The sequence below is a fragment of the Branchiostoma floridae genome, chromosome 13 (genome assembly GCF_000003815.2).
Source record: "Branchiostoma floridae strain S238N-H82 chromosome 13, Bfl_VNyyK, whole genome shotgun sequence".
Taxonomy (NCBI): Eukaryota; Metazoa; Chordata; class Leptocardii; order Amphioxiformes; family Branchiostomatidae; genus Branchiostoma; species Branchiostoma floridae.
In genome coordinates, this window is record NC_049991.1 from 13,891,476 (window position 1) to 13,914,422 (window position 22,947).

The 22,947-nt window shown below is 45.1% G+C and overlaps 1 protein-coding gene across 1 annotated transcript in view; it reads left to right on the forward strand.

Annotated features, from left to right (window-relative positions):
* The window catches only part of LOC118428529, a gene marked incomplete at its 3' end in the record, with an annotated part of 26,770 nt that extends 3,864 nt beyond the window's left edge, over window positions 1–22,906 (forward strand). The window contains exons 2-37 of the mRNA XM_035838620.1: window positions 2,039–2,135; window positions 2,402–2,485; window positions 2,956–3,066; window positions 3,621–3,693; window positions 3,982–4,253; window positions 4,609–4,747; window positions 5,136–5,468; window positions 5,623–5,922; window positions 6,360–6,821; window positions 7,014–7,049; window positions 7,399–7,643; window positions 7,997–8,171; window positions 8,484–8,752; window positions 8,982–9,120; window positions 9,535–9,864; window positions 10,302–10,601; window positions 11,229–11,690; window positions 11,883–11,918; window positions 12,257–12,501; window positions 12,849–13,023; window positions 13,290–13,558; window positions 13,922–14,060; window positions 14,468–14,632; window positions 15,025–15,186; window positions 15,756–15,935; window positions 16,088–16,129; window positions 16,650–16,880; window positions 17,222–17,377; window positions 18,175–18,405; window positions 18,711–18,872; window positions 19,408–19,667; window positions 20,065–20,257; window positions 20,776–21,177; window positions 21,596–21,682; window positions 22,192–22,374; window positions 22,719–22,906. Of these exons, the coding sequence (XP_035694513.1) occupies window positions 2,055–2,135; window positions 2,402–2,485; window positions 2,956–3,066; window positions 3,621–3,693; window positions 3,982–4,253; window positions 4,609–4,747; window positions 5,136–5,468; window positions 5,623–5,922; window positions 6,360–6,821; window positions 7,014–7,049; window positions 7,399–7,643; window positions 7,997–8,171; window positions 8,484–8,752; window positions 8,982–9,120; window positions 9,535–9,864; window positions 10,302–10,601; window positions 11,229–11,690; window positions 11,883–11,918; window positions 12,257–12,501; window positions 12,849–13,023; window positions 13,290–13,558; window positions 13,922–14,060; window positions 14,468–14,632; window positions 15,025–15,186; window positions 15,756–15,935; window positions 16,088–16,129; window positions 16,650–16,880; window positions 17,222–17,377; window positions 18,175–18,405; window positions 18,711–18,872; window positions 19,408–19,667; window positions 20,065–20,257; window positions 20,776–21,177; window positions 21,596–21,682; window positions 22,192–22,374; window positions 22,719–22,906 (7,317 nt within the window). The remainder of the gene's footprint in view (window positions 1–2,038; window positions 2,136–2,401; window positions 2,486–2,955; window positions 3,067–3,620; window positions 3,694–3,981; window positions 4,254–4,608; window positions 4,748–5,135; window positions 5,469–5,622; window positions 5,923–6,359; window positions 6,822–7,013; window positions 7,050–7,398; window positions 7,644–7,996; window positions 8,172–8,483; window positions 8,753–8,981; window positions 9,121–9,534; window positions 9,865–10,301; window positions 10,602–11,228; window positions 11,691–11,882; window positions 11,919–12,256; window positions 12,502–12,848; window positions 13,024–13,289; window positions 13,559–13,921; window positions 14,061–14,467; window positions 14,633–15,024; window positions 15,187–15,755; window positions 15,936–16,087; window positions 16,130–16,649; window positions 16,881–17,221; window positions 17,378–18,174; window positions 18,406–18,710; window positions 18,873–19,407; window positions 19,668–20,064; window positions 20,258–20,775; window positions 21,178–21,595; window positions 21,683–22,191; window positions 22,375–22,718) is intronic.
* Window positions 22,907–22,947: the final 41 nt, after the last annotated feature.

A 22,947-nucleotide genomic window follows, 5' to 3' on the forward strand; every position in this document is an offset into this window, starting at 1 on the left:
CGAGGAGGCATGACCTTGCTGCCGAGAAGGAAATGGCTGAGTTCCCCCTTCCCGTCAGGGTCATACCTCCTTGTAATTTAGAGCTAGAGCTCGCAGACTCATCGTCCGATCGAATCGCGCCCAATGGTATAAAGCCTACATGCATGTTGTTTGAACCGAGTTGTTGTAGCGTTGTAATCTCAAGGACGTTTAAGGTGGTATCTCACTGCACTTAGGGCACCGGTGTGGCACTGCGGGGTTCGTTCACTGCGGCACTGTGGTGTTATTTTCGCCGACTTTTATAATTTAGATATTGCGTAATACGTAAAAGTATGACCTAGTAGACAACACAATATACAGAACGTAGGAAAAATTTCTTTATCCCTGAAAATCGTTGAGTAATCTTTCGAGCCCGCTGTGCCGCACCGATACCCCAAGTACAATGAGATACCACCTTTACATAACTTTCTCCTGACATGTGACGCCGACCTTGCCATTCATGAATGAAAAGGATGGCAAGCTAGTGACAGATATATGTTCTATAGCAATTATCTCATTATTCTGTCTGACCAGAAGCGATATCATATATCAGATTGAAGCACAGACAGTCGAGACAATGGAGCTGCATTTAGCTCCGCCCAGGACTAAAGGTTATCTCACAAGATCGCAAAAACAACAGATAAATCAACAGTTTGACTAGAAAAACCGATGCTGTAGTCTGACGATGAAGTGTCGATGAAGTGTCGATTTTTTGCGGCACACACTGTGCACGGTGGCAGACACTGAAGATTAGAATATGGTTCTTTAATCCTTCAATTAATGGAGATCAAAATACTTTAGTGGTTAAGGTTTTTTTTTAGCTATTTCGCCTCTGTATCACAAAGTTGGCAACTACTATTTTATACTACCTCATCGGTACACAACCCGTTGGTGGTGTAAAATATCATCGGTACACAACCCGTCGGTGGTATAAACGAAGGGTGAGAGAGAGAGTCTATGTTTGCAATGTCTATGTTTGAAAAATACTGACTCTGTGTTATCTAGCTTTGAAATATTAAAAAAAAGAGACACATTTAATATCAGAAATTTTCCATTGCAACCACCAGCGTTCACATCCGTGGTTCATACCAAATTATAAATACATGTATTTTTTTACATTTAAAAATGCTAAAATTTCTTACGGACTACATGGTATTTTGAGAGTTGGCAATGGCCCGAGAAATCGGTTACTGTATGCAAGTGAAAGATCGGACTCAATCATAGTCTCGTAAATTGTGCCTTCCAACTAGGGTTGTAGCCAGCCTGAAATCATTTTCAGTCCCCTCGATTTTGAATGGGAATCCTATCGAGCACCGAAGTCATGGCGTGGTGTTGCGCGTCATTTCTAGAGGGTCTGGGTCCCAGAAAATTTATAAAGCCTAGACCCTCTGAAACACTATTTCCTGCATTTTGAGGTGCAAATTTTGCTTGTAGACTAAGCTGTTCAATGTCAACTGTTTTGGCGAGGAAGAACACATGGGTTTCAGTTTTTTAATATCTTTACATATCAATTTTTGTCTGTCCCTGGGGACGGAATGGGGAAAATTTTTTCAGTCCCCAGCTGCAAAATTCCTTCAAAGGACTGAAGGACAGGTGCTGGCTACAACACTGCTTCCAACACAAAGAAGTGGATTTACCCCAATACCCCAAGACTAACCGACTCCAGTCTTAGTCAAGTAATGAGTAGTCCACCGCTTACGTGACTTTACGCTATGTAGATAGAGCACGGCGCCCCGTCTCTGTTTAGAAATGGTCGTAACGCCCTGATGCTTCTTTACTTCTCTTGCAAAGAAGCCTGGTTCTGTGTCCAGGAATTTTACTTCAGTTGTCCAGTAGTGAAACTGGGTGTCCAGGCGACTGAATATTCTGCACCTTAAAATTGATCCACCGCTCACCGAGTCACGTGTTCTGCATAACGTGACGTCACAGAAGCGGTGAATTGCTCATTCGTTGGCGGAGACTGGATCATAGAGTTGGTCAGTGGAAAATTTTGTAATGTCTCCATGTTCTTTTCCAGCAGGTGGAAGTCCAGCAGCATGGCGTCCAAGAGCGCCACCCTGCGGTTTCTGCGAACGCTGCTCCTCATCCTCGCCGTCGTCTCTGCTGTTTCTGCTGAGGTGCCTTCCCATTTGCAAGTTGCATGTTCATGTCAGAAGTAGACAAGGCCTCTTTTTTTATATAGCGGCATGTCTGTAAGTGTGTTATTCGACACGGATACATGTAGTGAAAAAAAGAGGAAATCGTCAATTAAGGGGCGACGTCACAGCTTTCACAATACTAATGTCAGTACTTATGGAGTAGTATCAATGTAAATTGGATAACTTGGAAGGACATGCGGATTAAGTATTAAGATGCTTGAAATAATACATTATCATTTTCACAGACACCGGAGGGCGGAGCATTCAATAAGGTCTTGAACGACTTGAAGAATGTAGCACACCGGGTCCTGGAGAACGTCGGCGTGGAGGTAAATTTTGTTTCTTAGACCTAGGTACCTTCTACTTCGATTCTATATCCTTAGGATGCTGACTCTTAATGTAGTACCCACACATGTAGCAACTAGAATAGTAAGGAACTCCCCATCATTTTCAGTCTGCTGGGTCATGGAATGAGAACAACTTGGTTTTTGATGTTACAAGTTGAAGTCAATGTGCCCCATGCCAATCTCTCTCTCTCTCTCTATCTCTCTCTCTCTCTCTCTGCCTCTTTCTCCCAGCCTCTTTCTGTCTCTCTCTCTCCCTCTCTCTCTGCTTCTCTGCTTCTTTCACTCCCTCTCTCTCTCCCCTCTCTCTCCCTCTCTCTCCCTTTCTCCGCCTGCCTCTCTCTCTCCCTGACTCTCTCTCTCCCTCTCTCTCTCTCTTTCTTCTGTATGAAAATATTCCATTAAAAAATAAACTGTTAGTCCAGAAACTTCAAAAATGATTTCTGCCTCGCTAGGGTCCCGAAAAGAAGTCCCTGGAGGCTGACGTGACAAACAACGATACAGACGAGCCAAGCTCCTCCAAAGTACTGTCGCTTCTGGACGCATTGCAGTCCTTTTCAAAGAAGGTACAAGTACACAGTTACATTTTCACAACAGTAGCTTCCTTCCCTCGCTCGATTGTCTGTTATTTGGGTATAGGTTTTCTTTAATTGTAGTCTTAACAAGTTTCGAAAGGAAATGCTGGACATACAATGTCTATCTACATGTACGTCGATGTAGGTTAGACATCCAGGCAAAAGTATACGCCAAAAAGCAGTTACTCAAGCACCTGGATATGATTTTGGAAACGGTCATACGTTTCAGCTAACATCCACTAGTTTTCGTCAGTGACACTAAAGTGATCTTGTTGGAGGGGATTTTTATATCCTAGCATTGAATTGATATGTAAAAGAGATCTAGCTGAAGAACAAGTTTATCATAACTATGAATTAATATGTAAAACGGGTGGAAGACAAAGGTTCAATAGTCCAAAAGCTCATGGCACATATTCACCGTGATGGTACAGACTGTTACTAATTGCTATATTCTTGCACTGCTTCCCCGCGCCCTCCGCTGGGGCGGCTGTGCTAGGATCTTCGGCCAATTCAATACAATAAATTTTCACATATATTGTCTACAGGGTTTCTTCTTTAAAGGGCGTAAACATGGGCATGGACATGGACATGGCCATGGATCTGGAGAAGAACATTCAGGTTTGTTAGTTTTTCTGTGTGTTGACGCGCAACTTGTATAGGTCATTTTCACAATAGATAGTCTTCATTGACTCTCATTTGTCTTGGCTTCGTGAACGAGTCGGAGAGGTGACACACTCAGGACGTGTGCTGGGCATTGACAGCGTGCACTTACTCCACTGTTTTTTGAGAGGCCACGTCCTCAACTTATTTCCGAAAATTTCAAGTACGGCGGGTTGTGCTCCTAGCTTGTGGGATGATCGTTCTAGCCATGTTGTCGATTGAGCGGTTTTGCTATTACACGTTCAGGAGCAGCCGAAGGTAGTAGTGGAGGCTGTGCAAGTGGTTACCAGAGTCATGACGGCACCTGCTACAGGGCGTATGGAGACAGGAAGTCTTATGACGATGCCAAGGCTAAGTGTGCTGCTGATGGTGGCCGCCTGGTGGCGCCAAAGACGGAGAGGCTGGACACCTTCATCATGGGCCTGGTACAAGCGAACGGAGGAGGCGACCATTGGATAGGATTGGACGACAGGGCATCGGAAGGCGTGTGGACATTCAGCGATGGGACACAGATGCAGGTAGGTGGGACGGAGCTCTAGGGATATATATGACATTACCAACTGACGAAATGCAGGTAGAAAGCAAAAGCAGCAAAACAAAGGTGACATTTTGAAGTTGTTGAATTGGTATTTTTCTACCAGAGATGGCAAACAGATGGAGATGCCCAAAAAACGTAAATGATCAATGAACAGGACACAAACCATCAACATCAAGGATAAATGATCACGTTTAGAGAGAAAATTAACCATTTATCATTTATCTTTCATCCACTGAGGTGTGGCCCAGTCAAAACATGTAGTCAGAAGGATTGAATTGTTCAGGTGGCCTTCTCAAGATCTCTCAACAATGTCTCTGAATCACTGCTTGTTACAGAATTGTGACTTCAAGAAATGGGCCCCAGGAGAGCCCAACAATAACGGAGGGCAGGACTGTGTGCAGTACTGGGCGGGAAGAAGCAACCGCTGGGACGACGACACGTGCAGCAGGCAAAAGAAATTCATTTGCCAGATCGGTAGGTACCCTCACGAACGAACTCACTTAGACCAACTGTTTAAGTACATTCCACACTGCATACAAAACTGTATGCTTGATGAACGAGATACATATAGACTTGATGTTTGTTTGTATATGTAGTAGCACGATGCGATACTGCTGGGAAAATTTGGTTTGTCGTTGTATTAATACTGAGTATTTTATATTATCCCCCTCGTGTATGTAGAGTTAAATAGTATCTTGTGGCTCCCTTCTTTATACTTTGACACTGATCATATAATTACAATGCAGGCGTAGGTTATCCTGAATGACAAGTTAGCGACCTACAAAAAGAAAGGCTACGAAGGAACGATTAGATGCGGCCTTGTGGTCCATAAACGAAGGTTAAAGGCTCTTGTATTCTGCAGGGCCAGGAGACAACACAGGCTGTACCGGGACCAGTGGAAACAGCCCTGGCTACACGAGTCTTGGCTGTTGGAAAGACAAGTCAAGCAGAGCGATCGGGCAGCTGGAAGGCAAGGACTCCCGTCTGAGCGGCGATTACAAGAGACGTGATGACGCACTGAGGAAGTGCTACGAAGTGGCTAAAGATCGCGGCTTCATGGTCTTCGGTGTGCAGAATGGAGGCCAGTGCTTCGGGTCACCCATCGCTGGGGGAACCTACAGGAAGTACGGACCTTCGTCGGGCTGTAGAGGCGGGGAAGGAGGCGGATGGGCGAATGATGTGTACAGGATCACAGGTAGGACCTTTCACTTCCACTGTATCATTGATGGGTGCCACACCGGGCATTTAGAACAGACATTGGGAAACAAGACACTATTTTTTTCTTTTGGTTGTACGAAAGACGTCCCTTGAAGTCCCTTGACGTTCAATGTTCTCGGTTTTACTTTCAGATGCGAACCCAAAGTATTTCACCCTGGGATGTTGGAAGGACACATCGAATAGGGCCATTGCCATTGTCGAAGGGTCGGATAGCCGCCTGGATGGTCAATACAGCCGTCGAAAAGATGCCATCAACAAATGCTACGAGGTGGCCAAAGCTAAGGGCAATGCCGTGTTCTCCGTTCAGAACGGTGGACAGTGCGGGACGTCGTCCAACGCACAAAGTACCTACTACAAGTTTGGGAGATCAACGGCATGCAAGACAGACGGCAAGGGAGGAGGCTGGGCGAACCAAGTCTACCGAATCATAGGTAACTTCTCATTTCAAAGTTTCTTTCTGTATCTGTACAACTGTTATAGCCACCCTAGAGTCTTAGACGTAAGACACCAGCTACGCAGGCACTCGGCTTGGTAGCAGCTGATTATATCACACTAAACGACCTGCACCGGTATCTATCACCCTTTTACCTTTCAACATCTAGCTGCAAGTGTTGTTTTAAGCTTTCGGTCAAGCCCCCTCACCGTCGAATCAGTAAAGAAGGTGAGATCACATTCTTCGTGCGATTTTGATGCTGCAGAATTATCAAGCAGGGTGAAAGTGAACCGACTGCCGACAACGATGCCTATTTCGTAATACAATGATAATGATAAATGGCAAGTTTATTCAAAGACTATGCCCAAAGACTAATTGCAACCAAAGTAAAACACTGGTGTACAGACTTGCATATTTGCATGTATTTTACCTCAGGAGCAGGGGCAAGCTTCGGGTGGCTCCAATGCTCACCTAGCTGGGCCATCGATGCTTCGGGCACCCCATATGTTCATAACGGTGTGACGTATGGTCCCGGGCAAGTCCTGGACGGGAACCCAAACACCTACTGGAACCCCCAGCAAACGTCGAGGAACTTCAACCGGTGGTACATCATCTTCAACTTTGGCAAGAGATACAGACTTTGGGGATTCCGTCTCTCCCACTATGGTGACACCACACACGACATCAAGAAATTCCAACTGCAATGGTCTGCTGGTAACAATCCTTACGACTGGAAAGATGCCTTGACCGTCGACGAAGCTACGGCAGGAACAAACAATAATCAATACTTCTATGGATTTGGTGGGACCGGTCAGTACTGGCGACTGTACATCACTAGAACACACTCCGGCTATCAACCTCTTCTAAAGGAAATCGGGTTCTACGGAATGGAAGCAGGTAAGAGTAGCACTTCGTGTCACTACAAAGCTGCTAGTGCTGTTTAGAATTCCTATAGTTGCTTAAAGGAATGAAGAACAATGTTTGCCAATTTTTCTTTAGACCAATCAAAGAGAATACTAGTATACTATATTTGCATTTGCCATTTAGATATGAAACTTTGTCTAACCGTGTTTGTCTGCGTGTTCTTAGGCTCTGGTTCCGGAGGTGTGAAAGCTCCCCAATGTGGTATGTGAATTTCAAATATTACCAACTTCGTATTGACTTTATAGATCGGCTGCATTATGAATGGGTAACAGATAATTGCACCATTTACATCTGGGTAAGGAGCGCTCCCGGTGCGAGTCATATGGGCGCGATAGGCCGGGCACGAGGGGCTGGGCACGACAGACCGACAATACCATTGTACGTGTGAGGGACCTTTCCTAACTGGGAAAAAAATCAATAAATTTTTCATGTTTTCTATCGCTACAGCACCCCTTTCTTTCAGGCATTGTCACACAAGATAGGACGGAAGATTCAGCTACATCTCTGTGTATAGAGACTTTTTAGAGAGTGACTGTTGTCTGTCCCACAGCTGGCAGTACTACCAACATTGCTCGGGGTAAGCAAGTGGAACAGTCGAGTCTCGCGTATGGAGGCAACCCTGATCGGGCTGTGGACGGGAACACCAACTCGTTTTGGCCTGGAAACAGCTGTACACACACCGACATGGAAAACAACCCGTGGTGGCGAGTCGACCTGGGTGCCTCCCAGTGTGTGGACAGAGTTGTCGTCACCAACCGGCTAGACTGTTGCTCGGAACGACTCAGCGGCTTCAAGGTGTTTGCTTTTCTGGGATATTTGGACATTTAACTGATTTCAACACTCTTTCCAATAATGCATAACAAATGTTAATTTTACATGGTAGTCCACTCTGTTTCTTTAAAGTTAATTGTAACATCAGAATTACATCATATCTACAAATCGGTTTTAAGTTCAGGTACCATTTTCTGCTTTATCTTTTTAATAGTAGGGGGAACTACTTATTATAGTCTTGTCTAATATATTATTTTCAATATTTGTATACTAGTAAGTGGCGGCGCTAAAATAAGTTGAGTACAACTTGAGTCCGCCGTCACTTCGTCTTCGTACCTTTATTTGTATTGTTTCATGTACTTTTCAATAAAAACAAGGTGTACGTGGGAGACAACCCAACAGTGACCGACAACCCATCGTGTGGGGGAGAGCAGCATACACGGGGCAAGGCGAAATTTACCGTGAACTGTGGTCGTCGCACAGGCCGGTACGTGGGGATAGCTCTATCGGGAAGGCAGTACCTCACACTGTGTGAAGTGCAGGTCTTTGGAGGTAAGATTGATTTGCTTTCCTGGATTGTAATTTGCTGGATTCTATTTTTCTTTTGATTCTTTTTTGGTTACAGTACGTAATAGTACATCAGTGTCGTCTGATCGGACCAACTTGAAGCATACTTGCAAATGATTACATTATATCTAATATTTGTGTCACACGGGATTGCTTTACAAACGTTTGCTCACTTTGCTAATAAGATATGCTTTACTGTATATCAGAAATGACTCTCATTTGAGACCAGTTGCTGGTGAGGGATGATCATTCTAGCCATGTTGTCGATTGAGCGGTTTTGTTATTTAACATGTTCAGGAGCAGCCGAAGGTAGTGGAAGCTGTGCAAGTGGTTACCAGAGGTATGACGGCACCTGCTACAGGGCGTACGGAGACAGGAAGTCTTATGACGATGCCAAGGCTAAGTGTGCTGCTGATGGTGGCCGCCTGGTGGCGCCAAAGACGGAGATGTTGGACACCTTCATCATGGGCCTGGTACAAGCGAACGGAGGAGGCGACCACTGGATAGGATTGGACGACAAGGCATCGGAAGGCGTGTGGACATTCAGCGATGGGACACAGATGCAGGTGGGTGGGACGGAGCTCTGGGCATATATATGCCACTACCGGCTGACAAAATGCAGTTACAAAAGCAAAAGCAGCAAAACAAATTTGACATTTTGAAGTTGTTGAATTGGTATTTTTCCACCAGAGATGTCAAACAGACGGAGATGCATCGGAAACGTAAATGATTAATACACAGGAAACAGATTCTCAAGATCTCTCAACAATGTCTTTGAATCACTGCTCGTTACAGAATTGTGACTTCAAGAAATGGGCCCCAGGAGAGCCCAACAATAACGGAGGGCAGGACTGTGTGCAGTACTGGGCGGGAGCAGGCAACCGCTGGGACGACGATACGTGCAGCAGGCAAAAGAAATTCATTTGCCAGATCGGTAGGTACCCTCACGAACAAACTCACTTAGGCAAACTGCCTACTACATTAGATGATTGAGTGGTAAGTTCACTACAGGTACATAATTCCACACTGCAAAACTGTATGCTTGGTGAGCGAGATACATATAGACTTGATGCTTGTATATGTAGTAGCACGATACGATACTGCGGGGAAGTTTGGTTTGTCGTTGTATTACTGAGTATTTTATATTATCCCCCGCGTGTATGTAGAGTTAAATCGTATCTTGTGGCTCCCTTCTTTATACTTTGACACTGGTAATTATAAGCCGTAGGTTAGCCTGAATGACAAGTTAACAACCTACAAAAAGAAAGGTTGTGGTGAGAAACGAAGGAACGATTAGATGCGGCCTTGTTGTTCATAAACGAAGCTTGATAGCTGTTGTATTCTGCAGGGCCAGGAGACAACACAGGCTGTACCGGGACCAGTGGAAACAGCCCTGGCTACATGAGTCTTGGCTGTTGGAAAGACAAGTCAAGCAGGGCGATCGGGCAGCTGGAAGACTCCCGTCTGAGCGGCGATTACAAGTCCCGCCCTAACGCACTGGGGAAGTGCTACGAAGTGGCTAAAGATCGCGGCTTCATGGTCTTCGGTGTGCAGAATGGAGGCCAGTGCTTCGGGACACCCATCGCTGGGGGAACCTACAGGAAGTACGGACCTTCGACGGGCTGTGCAGGAGACGGGGAAGGAGGCGGATGGGCGAATAATGTGTACAGGATCACAGGTAGGCTCTTCCACTTTCCAATATCATTGGTGGGTGCCACCGGCTCGCTCGGAGAGATGTCGTTGGAGTCGGATATGTAGAACAGGCGCAGGGAGCTAATGTGGCGGCATGTTGTCGACCTCGCTGCGGCCAAGCGATTTGACAGAGAGTTCAGCTAATCTTTATTGATAAAAGCACCCTTTGTACGCTCATTGTGTGTTGTTGCCTTTTCAGTTATACATGTACCTCTGTGGTTTGCATGATATTTCCATAATCAAGTCAGGGATAATGCCTATCCAATGTAGGACGCAGTGACGTCGTCAACGTACCACAGTCCAGTGATCATGAGATTCTAATGCAGTCATCTCTGGATTTTTTCTTTTGGTTGTATGAAAGACGTTCAGTCATCATTCTGTATTGGTCCCCATGACGTTCAATGTTCTCGGTTTTACTTTCAGATGCGAACCCAAGGTATTTCACCCTGGGATGTTGGAAGGACACATCGAATAGGGCCATTGCCATTGTAGAGGGGTCGGATAGCCGCCTGGATGGTCAATACAGCCGTCGAAAAGATGCCATCAACAAATGCTACGAGGTCGCCAAAGCTAAGGGCAATGCCGTGTTCTCCGTTCAGAACGGTGGACAGTGCGGGACGTCGTCCAACGCACAAAGTACCTACTACAAGTTTGGGAGATCAACGGCATGCAAGACAGACGGCAAGGGAGGAGGCTGGGCGAATCAAGTCTACCGAATCATAGGTAACCTCTTATTCGACATTTTTAATCTCATCTCGAATTTTTGTTTCATAATGTTTTTCCGCATTCAAGACAAGAGGTTCAAAATGGCACTAGGTTAGAAGACTGGTATCATTTATCAAGTTGACAACTGCAGTCGTGGTGACCACGTTTTTTTTCTTCAAAAATCAGGCTAAGTGAAATTAATATCAATGATTGAATATTGAATCAGGTGTAATTTTTGCTTGCTGTAGCATTGGCATTTAATACTGTCCCTACCGGCTCTGTTATGCGAGAGTTGCAATGACAATGTTTCCTTAATATTAGAATCTGGTAGCTTTCATGGATCCAATTGCAAACTCGCGAGTAAGAATATCTGTTTATTAGAGGCATCACTGTGCACGTGTATATGGTGCTCTTTTATTAGTGTTTAGTGCAATTTCATTGGGTCCGTTATCTATTAAACGCCCATCTCTTTGTCACATACCTGGAGGATCACCGATACGACACATTCCTTCATAGACTAGTAAATGGTATATTTGCTAAGGGTCAGACTTTGGTATGAAAGACATCAAAATTTGTAAAGGTTTAATTCAGTGAGAACGTGCACCTCGGAAGATGCTCAATGTGCGAATGCCTATTCTATTTCAGGAGCAGGGGCACGCTTCGGATGGCTCCAGTGCTCACCTACCTGGGCCATCGATGCTTCGGGCACTCCATATGTTCGTAACGGTGTGACGTATGGTCCCGGGCAAGTCCTGGACGGGAACCCAAACACCTACTGGAACCCCCAGGGAACGTCGAGGAACTTCAACCGGTGGTACATCATCTTCAACTTTGGCAAGAGATACAGACTGTGGGGATTCCGTCTCTCCCACTATGGTGACACCACACACGACATCAAGAAATTCCAACTGCAATGGTCTGCTGGTAACAATCCTTACGACTGGAAAGATGCCTTGACCGTCGACGAAGCTACGGCAGGAACAAACAATGATCAATACTTCTATGGATTTGGTGGGACCGGTCAGTACTGGCGACTGTACATCACCAGGACACACTCCGGCTATCAACCTAATCTAAAGGAAATCGGGTTCTACGGAATGGAAGCAGGTAAGAGTAGTACTTCGTGTCACTACAAAGCTGCTAGTGCTGTTTAGAATTTCTGTAGTTGCTTAAAGGAATGAAGAACAATGTTTGCCAATTTTTCTTAAGACCAATCAAAGAGAATACTAGTATACTATATTTGCATTTGCCATTTAGATATGAAACTTTGTCTAACCGTGTTTGTCTGCGTGTTCTTAGGCTCTGGTTCCGGAGGTGTGAAAGCTCCCCAATGTGGTATGTGAATTTCAAATATTACCAACTTCGTATTGACTTTATAGATCGGCTGCATTATGAATGGGTAACAGATAATTGCACCATTTACATCTGGGTAAGGAGCGCTCCCGGTGCGAGTCATATGGGCGCGATAGGCCGGGCACGAGGGGCTGGGCACGACAGACCGACAATACCATTGTACGTGTGAGGGACCTTTCCTAACTGGGGAAAAAAATCAATCAATTTTTCATGTTTTCTATCACTATAGCACCCCTTTTTTTAAGGAATTGTCGCACAAGATAGAGCGGAAGATTCAGTTACATCTCAGTATAGAGAGTGACATATTGTCTGTCCTACAGCTGGCAGTACTACCAACATTGCCCGGGGTAAGCAAGTGGAACAGTCGAGTCTCGCGTACGGAGGCAACCCTGATCGGGCTGTGGACGGGAACACCAACTCGTTTTGGCCTGGGAACAGCTGTACACACACCGACATGGAAAACAACCCGTGGTGGCGAGTCGACCTGGGTGCCTCCCAGTGTGTGGACAGAGTTGTCGTCACCAACCGGCTAGACTGTTGCTCGGAACGACTCAGCGGCTTCAAGGTGTTTGCTTTTCTGGGATATTTGGACATTTAACTGATTTCAACACTCTTTCTAATAATGCATAACAAATGTTAATTTTACATGGTAGTCCACTCTGTTTCTTTAAAGTTAATTGTAACATCAGAATTACATCATATCTACAAATCGGTTTTAAGTTCAGGTACCATTTTCTGCTTTATCTTTTTAATAGTAGGGGGAACTACTTATTATAGTCTTGTCTAGTATATTATTTTCAATATTTGTATAAGTGGCGGCGCTAAAATAAGTTGAGTACAACTTGAGTCCGCCGTCACTTCGTCTTCGTACCTTTATTTGTATTATTTCATGTACTTTTCAATAAAAACAAGGTATACGTGGGAGACAACCCAACAGTGACCGACAACCCATCGTGTGGGGGAGAGCAGCATACACGGGGCAAGGCGAAATTTACCGTGAACTGTGGTCGTCGCACGGGCCGGTACGTGGGGATAGCTCTATCGGGAAGGCAGTACCTCACACTGTGTGAAGTGCAGGTCTTTGGAGGTAAGATTGGTTTGCTTTCCTGGATTGTGATTTGCTGTATTCTATTTTTCTTCTGATTCTTTACTGAATACGGTGCGTAATACTACATCAATTACGTCTGCTGATCGGACCAACTTGAAGCATACTTGCATATGATTACCTTATGTCCAATATTTGTGTCACACGAGATTGCTTTACAAACGTTTGCTCACTTTGCTAATAAGATATGCTTTACCGTATATCAGAAATGTTGTCGATTGAGCGGCTTTGTTATTTAACATGTTCAGGAGCAGCCGAAGGTAGCGGAAGCTGTGCAAGTGGTTACCAGAGGTATGAAGGCACCTGCTACAGGGCGTACGGAGACAGGAAGTCTTATGACGATGCCAAGGCTAAGTGTGCTGCTGATGGTGGCCGCCTGGTGGCGCCAAAGACGGAGATGTTGGACACCTTCATCATGGGCCTGGTACAAGCGAACGGAGGAGGCGACCACTGGATAGGATTGGACGATAAGGCATCGGAAGGCGTGTGGACATACAGCGATGGGACACAGATGCAGGTGGGTGGAATGGAGCTCTGTGCATATATGTCATTGCCGACTGACAAAATGCAGTTAGAAAGCAAAACAAAGGTGACATTTTGAATTTGTTGAATTGGTATTTTTCTACCAGAGATGTCAAACAAAGGGAGATGCATCGAAAACGTAAATGATCAATGAACAGGACACAACTCATCAAGGATGAACAATGTACAGTCAACACCAAGGATAGATGATGATGTTTTGAGAACAAATTAATCATTTACTTTATCTTTCATCCACTGAGGTGTGGCCCAGTCAAAACATGAAGTCAGAAAGATTCACTTGTTCAGATGGCCTTCTCAAGATCTCTCAACAATGTCTCTGAATAACTGCTCGTTACAGAATTGTGACTTCAAGAAATGGGCCCCAGGAGAGCCCAACAATGCCGGAGGGCAGGACTGTGTGCAGTACTGGGCGGCAGCAGGCCACCGCTGGGACGACGACACGTGCAGCAGGCAAAAGAAATTCATTTGCCAGATCGGTAGGTACCCTCACGAACGAACGAACTCACTTAGGCCAACTGGCGACTACATTAGATGATAGAGTGGTAACGTCACTACAGGTACATTCCACACTGCATACAAAACTATATGCTATATGATGAACAAGATAATATAGACTTGATGTTTGTATAGTAGTACGATACGATACTGCTGGGAAAATTTGATTTATCATTGTATTACCGATCATTTATATTACTGTATCCCCCTCGTGTATGTAGAGTTAAATCGTATCTTGTGGCTCCCTTAGTTAAGCCGTAGTTAAGCCTGAATGACAAGCTTAAGTTAACAACCTACAAAAAGAAAGGCTACAGTGAGAAACGAAGGGAACGATTAGATGGGGTCTTGTGGTTCATAAACGAAGCTAAATAGCTCGTTTATTCTGCAGGGCCAGGGGACAACGCAGGCTGTACCGGGCCCAGTGGATACAGCTTTATCGGCTGTTATGTGGATAACGTGTTCCGCGTCTTCCCGCATGCGCTCATGAGGAGTGACCAGCTGACGGCCGGGACATGTGCGGAGCATTGCAGATCTAGAGGATACACGTATTGTGGTATGAGCGCTCTATCCTCTTACATGTGTATGACTTGTTAGAACTTCAAATGATGTAAACTGTCTCTCTATTTTTGTCTTACCCTTACCTCTTTCCTCATGAGCTCAGTGGAAAAACAGCATGCAGGCCGATTTGAGCTTCTCATCAATTGACAAGATTCAAACAAATTCAAAGAAACACACTAAGCGATTCCTCAGAGATTGGTAATGCATCATCAGCAGTTACGAACGATCCTTCACTACAGTGATAGCAAGCAATATAATTCTGAATTCTACAAATCTTGAAGTCAGAGCTACTGAACACTGGTCCACAGCAATGGCTACGATTTACCCAAAGCAAACGAGCAAACAAGTCGCTTTCCCATATTCACTATTTTCTTCTTTTGTTTCCAGGCACCGAGTGGCACAATGAGTGTTTCTGTGGAAACGATGCGAGCTTCGCCAAGCTGGGACCGATGAAGCCGGTCGGTGAATGTAATGCTCCTTGCCGCGGGGATAGCAACGAGAAGTGCGGAGGGTTCTGGCGTATATCAGTGTACCGCCTGGCACGCCGCGGTAAGGAATACCTCCACATTTTACTCTAACTAGGGGTGGGTAGCGATACAGAAAACCCAGGTGCAGGTACGGTCCAGGTCCAGAGGATCAGGACCTGAACCTGGACCTGATTATTTCTGAATGGGCTATACTAGTACTCAAAACAATGTTCCATTTGGCTACAAAGGAATCTGTTTGGTGGGTCTCCTATCTTCACGTTAACAATGCTAGCTGCCTCAGTTAAGTAAGACCAAGTTTGAATGGAGAAACTCTCCTCTACGGACGTCGCTATTTACTTGGACCAATAAGGCTCAAAACAGGTGGACACCTGCCGCCGTAGTGCCGGTAAAATCTGTTAATTTTCTAATTGGTCCAATATCCGGTCTACTGATTTTTTCAGGTCCAACTTTTCCGGACCGGTCCAACAAGGAAAACCCGCCCCAACGCTGAACCATCCTCTTTTTCCATGGCGTGTAGTGTAGTTGATAAAAGACGCTCAGAATTAACTTATTTGCCCCTTATGTACAGGTGATTTGTACTTTGACTTTTTCAATGAAAAGTAATATTCATTACCCATGTTCTTCCGTCAGTCGCAAAGCTGAGATGGCGAGCTGACCTGAGGTGCGGAAATTCCTTCCCTGCTCCCGGAGCGACCCCTGGCGAGTGCGATCCGGACGGCACCTACCATTGCTGCTCCTCTTACAACTGGTGCGGCAACACCCCGGCTCACTGTACCTGTGACGGCTGCATCGATTACAGAAGGAATAATGGTACGTTATCTGGTTCGTTCTCGTCAACTGTCTGTGCCATTATAGGAAAATTACACTGGGTCGATTGGTGACTCCTAAACTCAGAGGCAGTATGCATACTCCTAAGGCAGCGATGGTTCATGCTGGAATGACTCTTGTCGTTTGCTTTACAGGAGGAGGAGGAGGATCTGTTAAGGCACCCAAAGGTCTATGTGGTGAGTACATCTATTTGTCTTGCTGGTATAGCAAAGTTTGCGACACCATATGTATATTCTGACTATACGTTCACAGGAATACGTTCATGTTACAAAAGATATTGGAGATCTTTGGATGTGGATCTATAAATTCATTTCATTTCTTCATAAAAATTAAGAGGCTAAGAAATACTATTGTGTGAGATTCTCGTGTGACTAACGAAAGGAAATATTGCTTCAAAGACCGACGGGTTACCTGGTTCTCTTGATATTTTTTTTCCTTTTCGTATTACAACGGTTCCTACACATAACTACCATAGCAGATCCATAGCAGATCAGTCTGGTTTGCGGTCGTTTATAGTTTCTTCTGAAAATATCTAAACTTTGACCATCAAACAAGCTACAATATAAAACTTGGCCATATATATATGGACACTTGCATGAAACTTGTGCATGGACACTTGCATGTCCAGATGATCTTTGTTTGTTCTGATTGGTGGCGCGCTTACAAGAAACTATCTTATGTGAAATATGTTTGCAGGTCTCAGATGGGCGCCGATAGATGGTTCACTAAAGTTTGTAAGTGTTGGAGGCTGCGGAGTGTGGGGAGTGAACAAGGACGATGACGTCTACTACCGGATCGGCACGTACCTCGGCGAGAACCACCCCGGGACCGAATGGCTAAAGGTCGACGGAAAACTGAAGCAAATCAGCTCGGGATATGGTATTGTGTGGGGAGTTAACGCTAACAATAACGTCTACGTTCGTGAAGGTATGCACCTTTCACAAAGTTGAACACAAGTATGCATCTTGTTTTGCATATCAATTACTGTGATTGCTTGACAGGTGTTGACATGTTTTACTTAATTTTTCATGGAATAGAAATTTACATTAAGCTCCTGTGCATCTCAGGCGTAAAATGATCAATGTAATGCCAGCAACGGGACATTAACACTCAATACAAATGTTTTTGGTCATTTGTCCAAGGTATAGAAAAATTGCTTTGGATTCAACTTAAGAATTCAACAATGGTAAATTTTTGCACTCCACTTACTTTTTCCTTATTCTCCTCTCCTTTTTGAATCTTATTCTTGTTTATTTTTCGACCCTAAGGTTTCAACGGTGGCAGGCCACAAGGAAGCTCGTGGACTCAGATGGACGGTCTGCTGACCATGGTCAGTGTCAGCTCCACCACCAACCAGGTGTGGGGAGTCAATGTCAATTACAACGTCTACCGACGTGTGGGCGTCACTTTCGCCAACAGGAAAGGTACGCCTTGACTATCATTCCACATTCGTTATCTGCTAATGATCTGTTCTAAATTTCATGAAAACAATGATTTTCTAATAACTGCAAAGCTTTAGCACATTATGCACATGAAAAACACAGCTTCATTGCAGTGGTATGTAACGTTACCGAAATTTTCTCATAGAAAAATAATATTAGGGGAAATAAACCTGACATGGCCCCCCCAAAAAATCAGATTTAGAATTCATTTATGCCCGTTATTCGTTACGGCTCAATTCTTTCTTAATTCATTAATGAGAAAACAATGGAAGGTCAAAATGCCAATTTAGCCAACCTTGAAACCTTAAATACAGAGCATATGACAAAACAACTTGCTCCACCGGCACGTAATTTTGCGTGTCGGATAAATATTTGTAGTGATGATTTCTGCCATTTTTACCAACCGGTCCTGTTGGTATATATAGCCTGGGTACCGTCCTCCGTCGTTACCGCTGGTTCATTCCATTCGTGGTGAGCAAGTGACAACTACGGAGGATGGTACCCAGACTAACGTTGATAGTGCTAATTTGGCAAATAAAACAAAACCAATACATGCATCCATAACACAAATTACTGTGATTTTATTTTGCCATCTTGAGGTTTCCAATGATCCTACACCATATCGTCTGTTGTACAGACTTGAGATTTGCTATGTGAAACGTCTGACCGTTTATAAAACCTATTTAGTTGATTGCTTTGATTAACTTTATTTTGTATTGTGCATATCATAACGTGGATGCCTAATCGTTATTGACATGTACAAACCTGCTATGTCACAGGGACGTCCTGGCAGCAACTGGACGGGAGTCTGAGGTACGTGTCGGTGGGACCCGCCGGAGTGTGGGGTGTGAACTGCAACAACGACATCTGGTACAGAGAGGGCACGTATGGGGACGAGCGAGCCGTCGGGAGCAGGTGGAGGCTGGTCTCGGGGAAGCTGAAACAACTCACCGTGGGCTACAATGTGGTCTGGGGTGTCAACGCCAGGGATGAAATCTGGATTCGAGTCGGTAAGCTGCCATAAAATATATACTACTCTCCAAATATCTGTGCATCACGCAAAAGGTTTAGCTGCGAAACGCAAAGGTGACACATGTATGTAGTTTACGTGCGCAATGCCTGAAGGTCTACCAAAGGATGTGGATTTACCATTACCTTTTAATGCTATACCATAGTATGGCATTTAGATTTTAATAGGATAGGTCGATACTTTGTAACACATGAAGATTGTGCTATTTCTAAGGACCGGCAACATACACGTGGTAGTCTTGTTTTGTTGTCTCTCATAGTATTTACGTCATTTGCTTTCTTCAAGGGATTACTTCATCCAATCCGACGGGTACGGACTGGGTTCTTGTGCCTGGCAGCCTGTCTATGATCTACGTCAGCCCATCGACCAACAAGGTGTGGGGGTGCAACGCAGGGAGGCAGATCTTCCGCAGACGGGGGATCTTCAGCTACGGTGGCCGCAGGGGTGGTAAGGAAGTGTTCTTCGGAACAAATCTAGCTTGACAAATGATTGACAAAACAAAAAAGTACTTACATGAAAAAACCGAACACATTGGTGGCATTTTGTCGGCCAGCTTTTACCTTTCTTCACTGGGCACTAGGTATGTATGTGGGAGGGGGAATGTTCCGACCAGCTTCAGTGCAGTTCATTTCCATAAACTGCACAGACAGTTCAATTCCTTACAGGAAACAGGTAAAGATGTGCATTCCCTGATATACATGAATGACCTGCCCAGACACCTTTCAATTGATACTAAAGTAGAGGGGAATTATTATGGAAGCTCATCTTTTATGGGTAGTAACCATCGTACAATGCTAAACGTTCTTCTCACACAAATGTATACACGGATCAAATTATCAACGACCACTGTAGCCTTCTTCAGGATCTAGACTAATGGACCAATCACTTCCGAACGTAAACTCACGAGAGTTACAAACACTTGATCGAGAGAATTGTTCAATAGAATTGTTGGCTAAAAGTTAGTACGGCATCTTTGTTCCAGGGCGGTTCTCGTGGTTCCAGACCTCGGGTGAGTGGGCCGGTGAAGCCTCTGGGACACCGGCCAGCGAGGGAGGAGTCACGTTCGGACCGAGCAACATCTTTGACGGCAATCCACGATCGTGCTGGAAACCAACGGGCCTGCCGCAGAACTACAACCAGTGGAGCATCATCATGAACTTCGGAGTGTCGTACCTTCTCTCCCAGATCCGCATCACGAACTACGGAGACACCACGCACGACATCAAGTCATTCAAGCTGCAGGTGGGAAGGACTGCAGGGCTTAAGCTGTAATATACTGTTGTAGGAATGTTCTGATATATTTAGTATGATCTTGCAAAGTTTAGATGTCTCTAAGTTTTAATTCATCCATTAACTGAATCTTAACTTCATCACAGTCCTCTCAATATCCGCAAGGTCTCGTGAATAATGCACATTTATATTACCACTTTGAAAATCAGAAATTAATCAAATAGAATTGCTAAAATTCACTATTGAATCAACGCCATTATATGTCGCTTACAGCGATTTCAATTTGTATGAATAGCCCTTTTCTGATTCGTTGTTGTAAACAGTCTGGCAATGCAGCCTTCCAAACGGCTGCCAGGAGGCATTTATGCCTTGTTGTTTTGAATAAACCAGTCTACCACTACCACTGCAGGTCTCAGCCACGGGTAGCCCGTACAACTGGCAGGACGCGCTCGTGGTTCCCTCGGTGACAGCAGGAAGCATTGAGCCGCAGGAGTTTGACATCTCGCCGGTAACGGGTCAGTACTGGCGTCTGTTCATCACCGCCACACACTCCGGGAGCGCGCCATGGCTGGTCGGCGTCGCCTTCAACGGGATACAAGCAGGTAGGTTTGGTTCCCTGAAAACCTTATATACAGGGTTGCAAAAACCCAATTTGTTTTATATATTTCAAACCTGAACGGCGTCAGATTGTCTTATGGCCCTACTGTGGCAATTTTTGTCGTATTGAGGTCACCTGAGTGGCGCCGACTGGCAGCTCGCTCAAGACCCTTGCGATTTAGCCCCGCCTATTGTAAGCTCCTCGCAATTCAGCCCCTGGCTGCCAAGAGAGAGTAGTCGGCTCACCCAATACCGATACAAATACCAAATACCAGATTCATCGAGGCATATTTGTAGGAATGGCTTTTTGTCAACGATATTAAATTCTTTGGTCTATTCATGTTCTGCTCATGATGATATCAATATTAATGATGTTATAGGATGATCGATTTACTTAAGATTTCTCTTCAAGCGTGTACAAAGTTCACATACAGTTCTTAAACGGAATAGATTTTGTATCTAAGCAAAAACAGGAAAAGTTGAGCTTGTGAACTATCTTTATAACCGTATTTACCGTACCTAGGCGTTTGTCCGAGTGGGTGGTCATCGGGAGGCTACTTGTGCTACCGAGCCTTCGCGGATAGCGTAGACGCCGCCACAGCCGCTACCAACTGCGGTGTCGCTGGAGGCAGGCTGGCAACAGTCAAGCACAGGACCATCAACAACCTCCTGGTGCGCCTGAAGAACGCCGTTGACTCTAACGCTGACTTCTGGATCGGGTTGAGCGATAAGGAAACGGAAGGCGTCTGGATGTGGTCTGACGGTACGGTGTCCAGCGGGTTCAACGCGTGGGCTCCTGGCGAACCCAATAACGCGGGCAACGAGGACTGTGTCCACTACTGGAGCCACAGCAAAGGAGCCAGTCAGCGAGATCTGTGGAACGACATTGGCTGTAGCCACAGCAAGAAATACCTCTGCGAACGAGGTATGTATACGTTAAAAACTGCTATCACAGAATCCTGGTTGATAAGTTCCTCGAAGTGATGCTCACCTATTTATGTAATGTTTTTTCATCAACTTGTAGAGACACAATCTGAAAAGAAATGATGATGCATATATGCATTTTACTGATTTCAATAGTAAGGGTTAGTGGAGAGTCTGATGGTGGCACTCGTCGTTCGGGATCGGGAGCAGAAGGTTCCGATTCTACAGTTAAGTTAGTAAAGATCAATATTCATGCTACACTGAGAGGAGTTTTATTCTGGCTATCTTACTAATTATTCAACAAACTCATTAACCTGTGCCATCTATCTTAGGCTCTTTTACATATGCCTCTTTCTCTAAATACTTAGCACACGGCATACCGATAGTAACAACTAATTCATAACATGTTTCTATGATAGATATCGGAGCTGGCGGAGAAGGAGGAGGATCAGGATCAGGAGGAGCGGGAGCAGGAGGATCAGGAGGAGGAGCTGGCACTGGAGAAGGTTTGCTCTTACGACTAACTACGTCTATTGGTGAAATGTCTGTGAAATCGAACCATAACGTTGGTGACCTATATGCAGCACACATATACATGTTATCAAGCAAAGTTCTTTTGAGGAGAATACCTAATCTATTCAGCCGGTATGCTTGCCGCATTTCGGTGTAACACATCACCTTCCGATGGTTACTTATGCTACATAATAAATTAGGTTATATAGTTGTTGTTGTTTTTTTACTTAATGGTCACCACGTAACAAGATCTAGACCTGAAGGTCATTTCAAGGTGCATGACCCGAATGCAATTCCAATGTTATTGTTCACATTGTAACTGTAACAGCATTTCTAAGTCGGAAATACCAGCTCAATTGCTCACTAGGAGTGAGAACTAACTGGCCCAGTAGGTGAAACAGGGGTGACGAAGGCTGCTCCGGGAAAATTCCCTACTCCATGTATTAATCGGAATCGGTCCAGATCATCATCTCGATGTTTTTTCTGTACTGTTTATTCACAGTTCCTCACAGATGGAACTCAAATCTTCGCTGTGGATCGGAGTTCCCGGCTCCTTTGGCCACTCCCGGTGAGTGCAACCCGGAAGGAGCCTTCCCGTGCTGCTCTCCTCACAACTGGTGCGGCATCACACCCAACCACTGCACCTGCGACGGCTGCATCGACTATAGACCTAGGCCAGGTACCGGTAAGCATCTAATTTCTCAACATGGGCGTTTGCGTGGTAAATGTTCGCTGAAGAGAAACATGCGAAGCTGAGCCGATGAAGAGAAACATACTGAGCTAAGCTGATGTTTGTGAAGTAATTGATTGCTTTCTGAAATTTCGTCGTCGTATAAAATGGTATTAGCTCGGAAAGGAATACATTGTGACGATACAAGACGATGGGGTGAGGGGACTACTTGGTGTGGCTAAAAAAGCAAGCCGTATACGTAGCTAAAGCCCCAAATCCAACGGCGTCGGCAGCATACATGAAGGCTATTTGGTTGAGGCAATCATTTTTTTTTTCATTTTGAATTTCACCTTGATTAGGTGCTGGAGGAAGTGGAGGCGGCATCAGCGGTGGTGGCGGAGGAGGAGGAGGAGCTGCGGGAGGAGGAGGAGGAGGTACAGGAGTTATAGATGGAGGAGCAGGAGTAGGATCAGGAGCAGGAACAGGCGGAGCAGGAGCTGCAGGAGGAGGAGGCGGAGGCGGAGCCATAGGAGGAGGAGGAGGGGCCATAGGAGGAGGATCCATAGGAGGAGGAGGAGCAATAGGAGG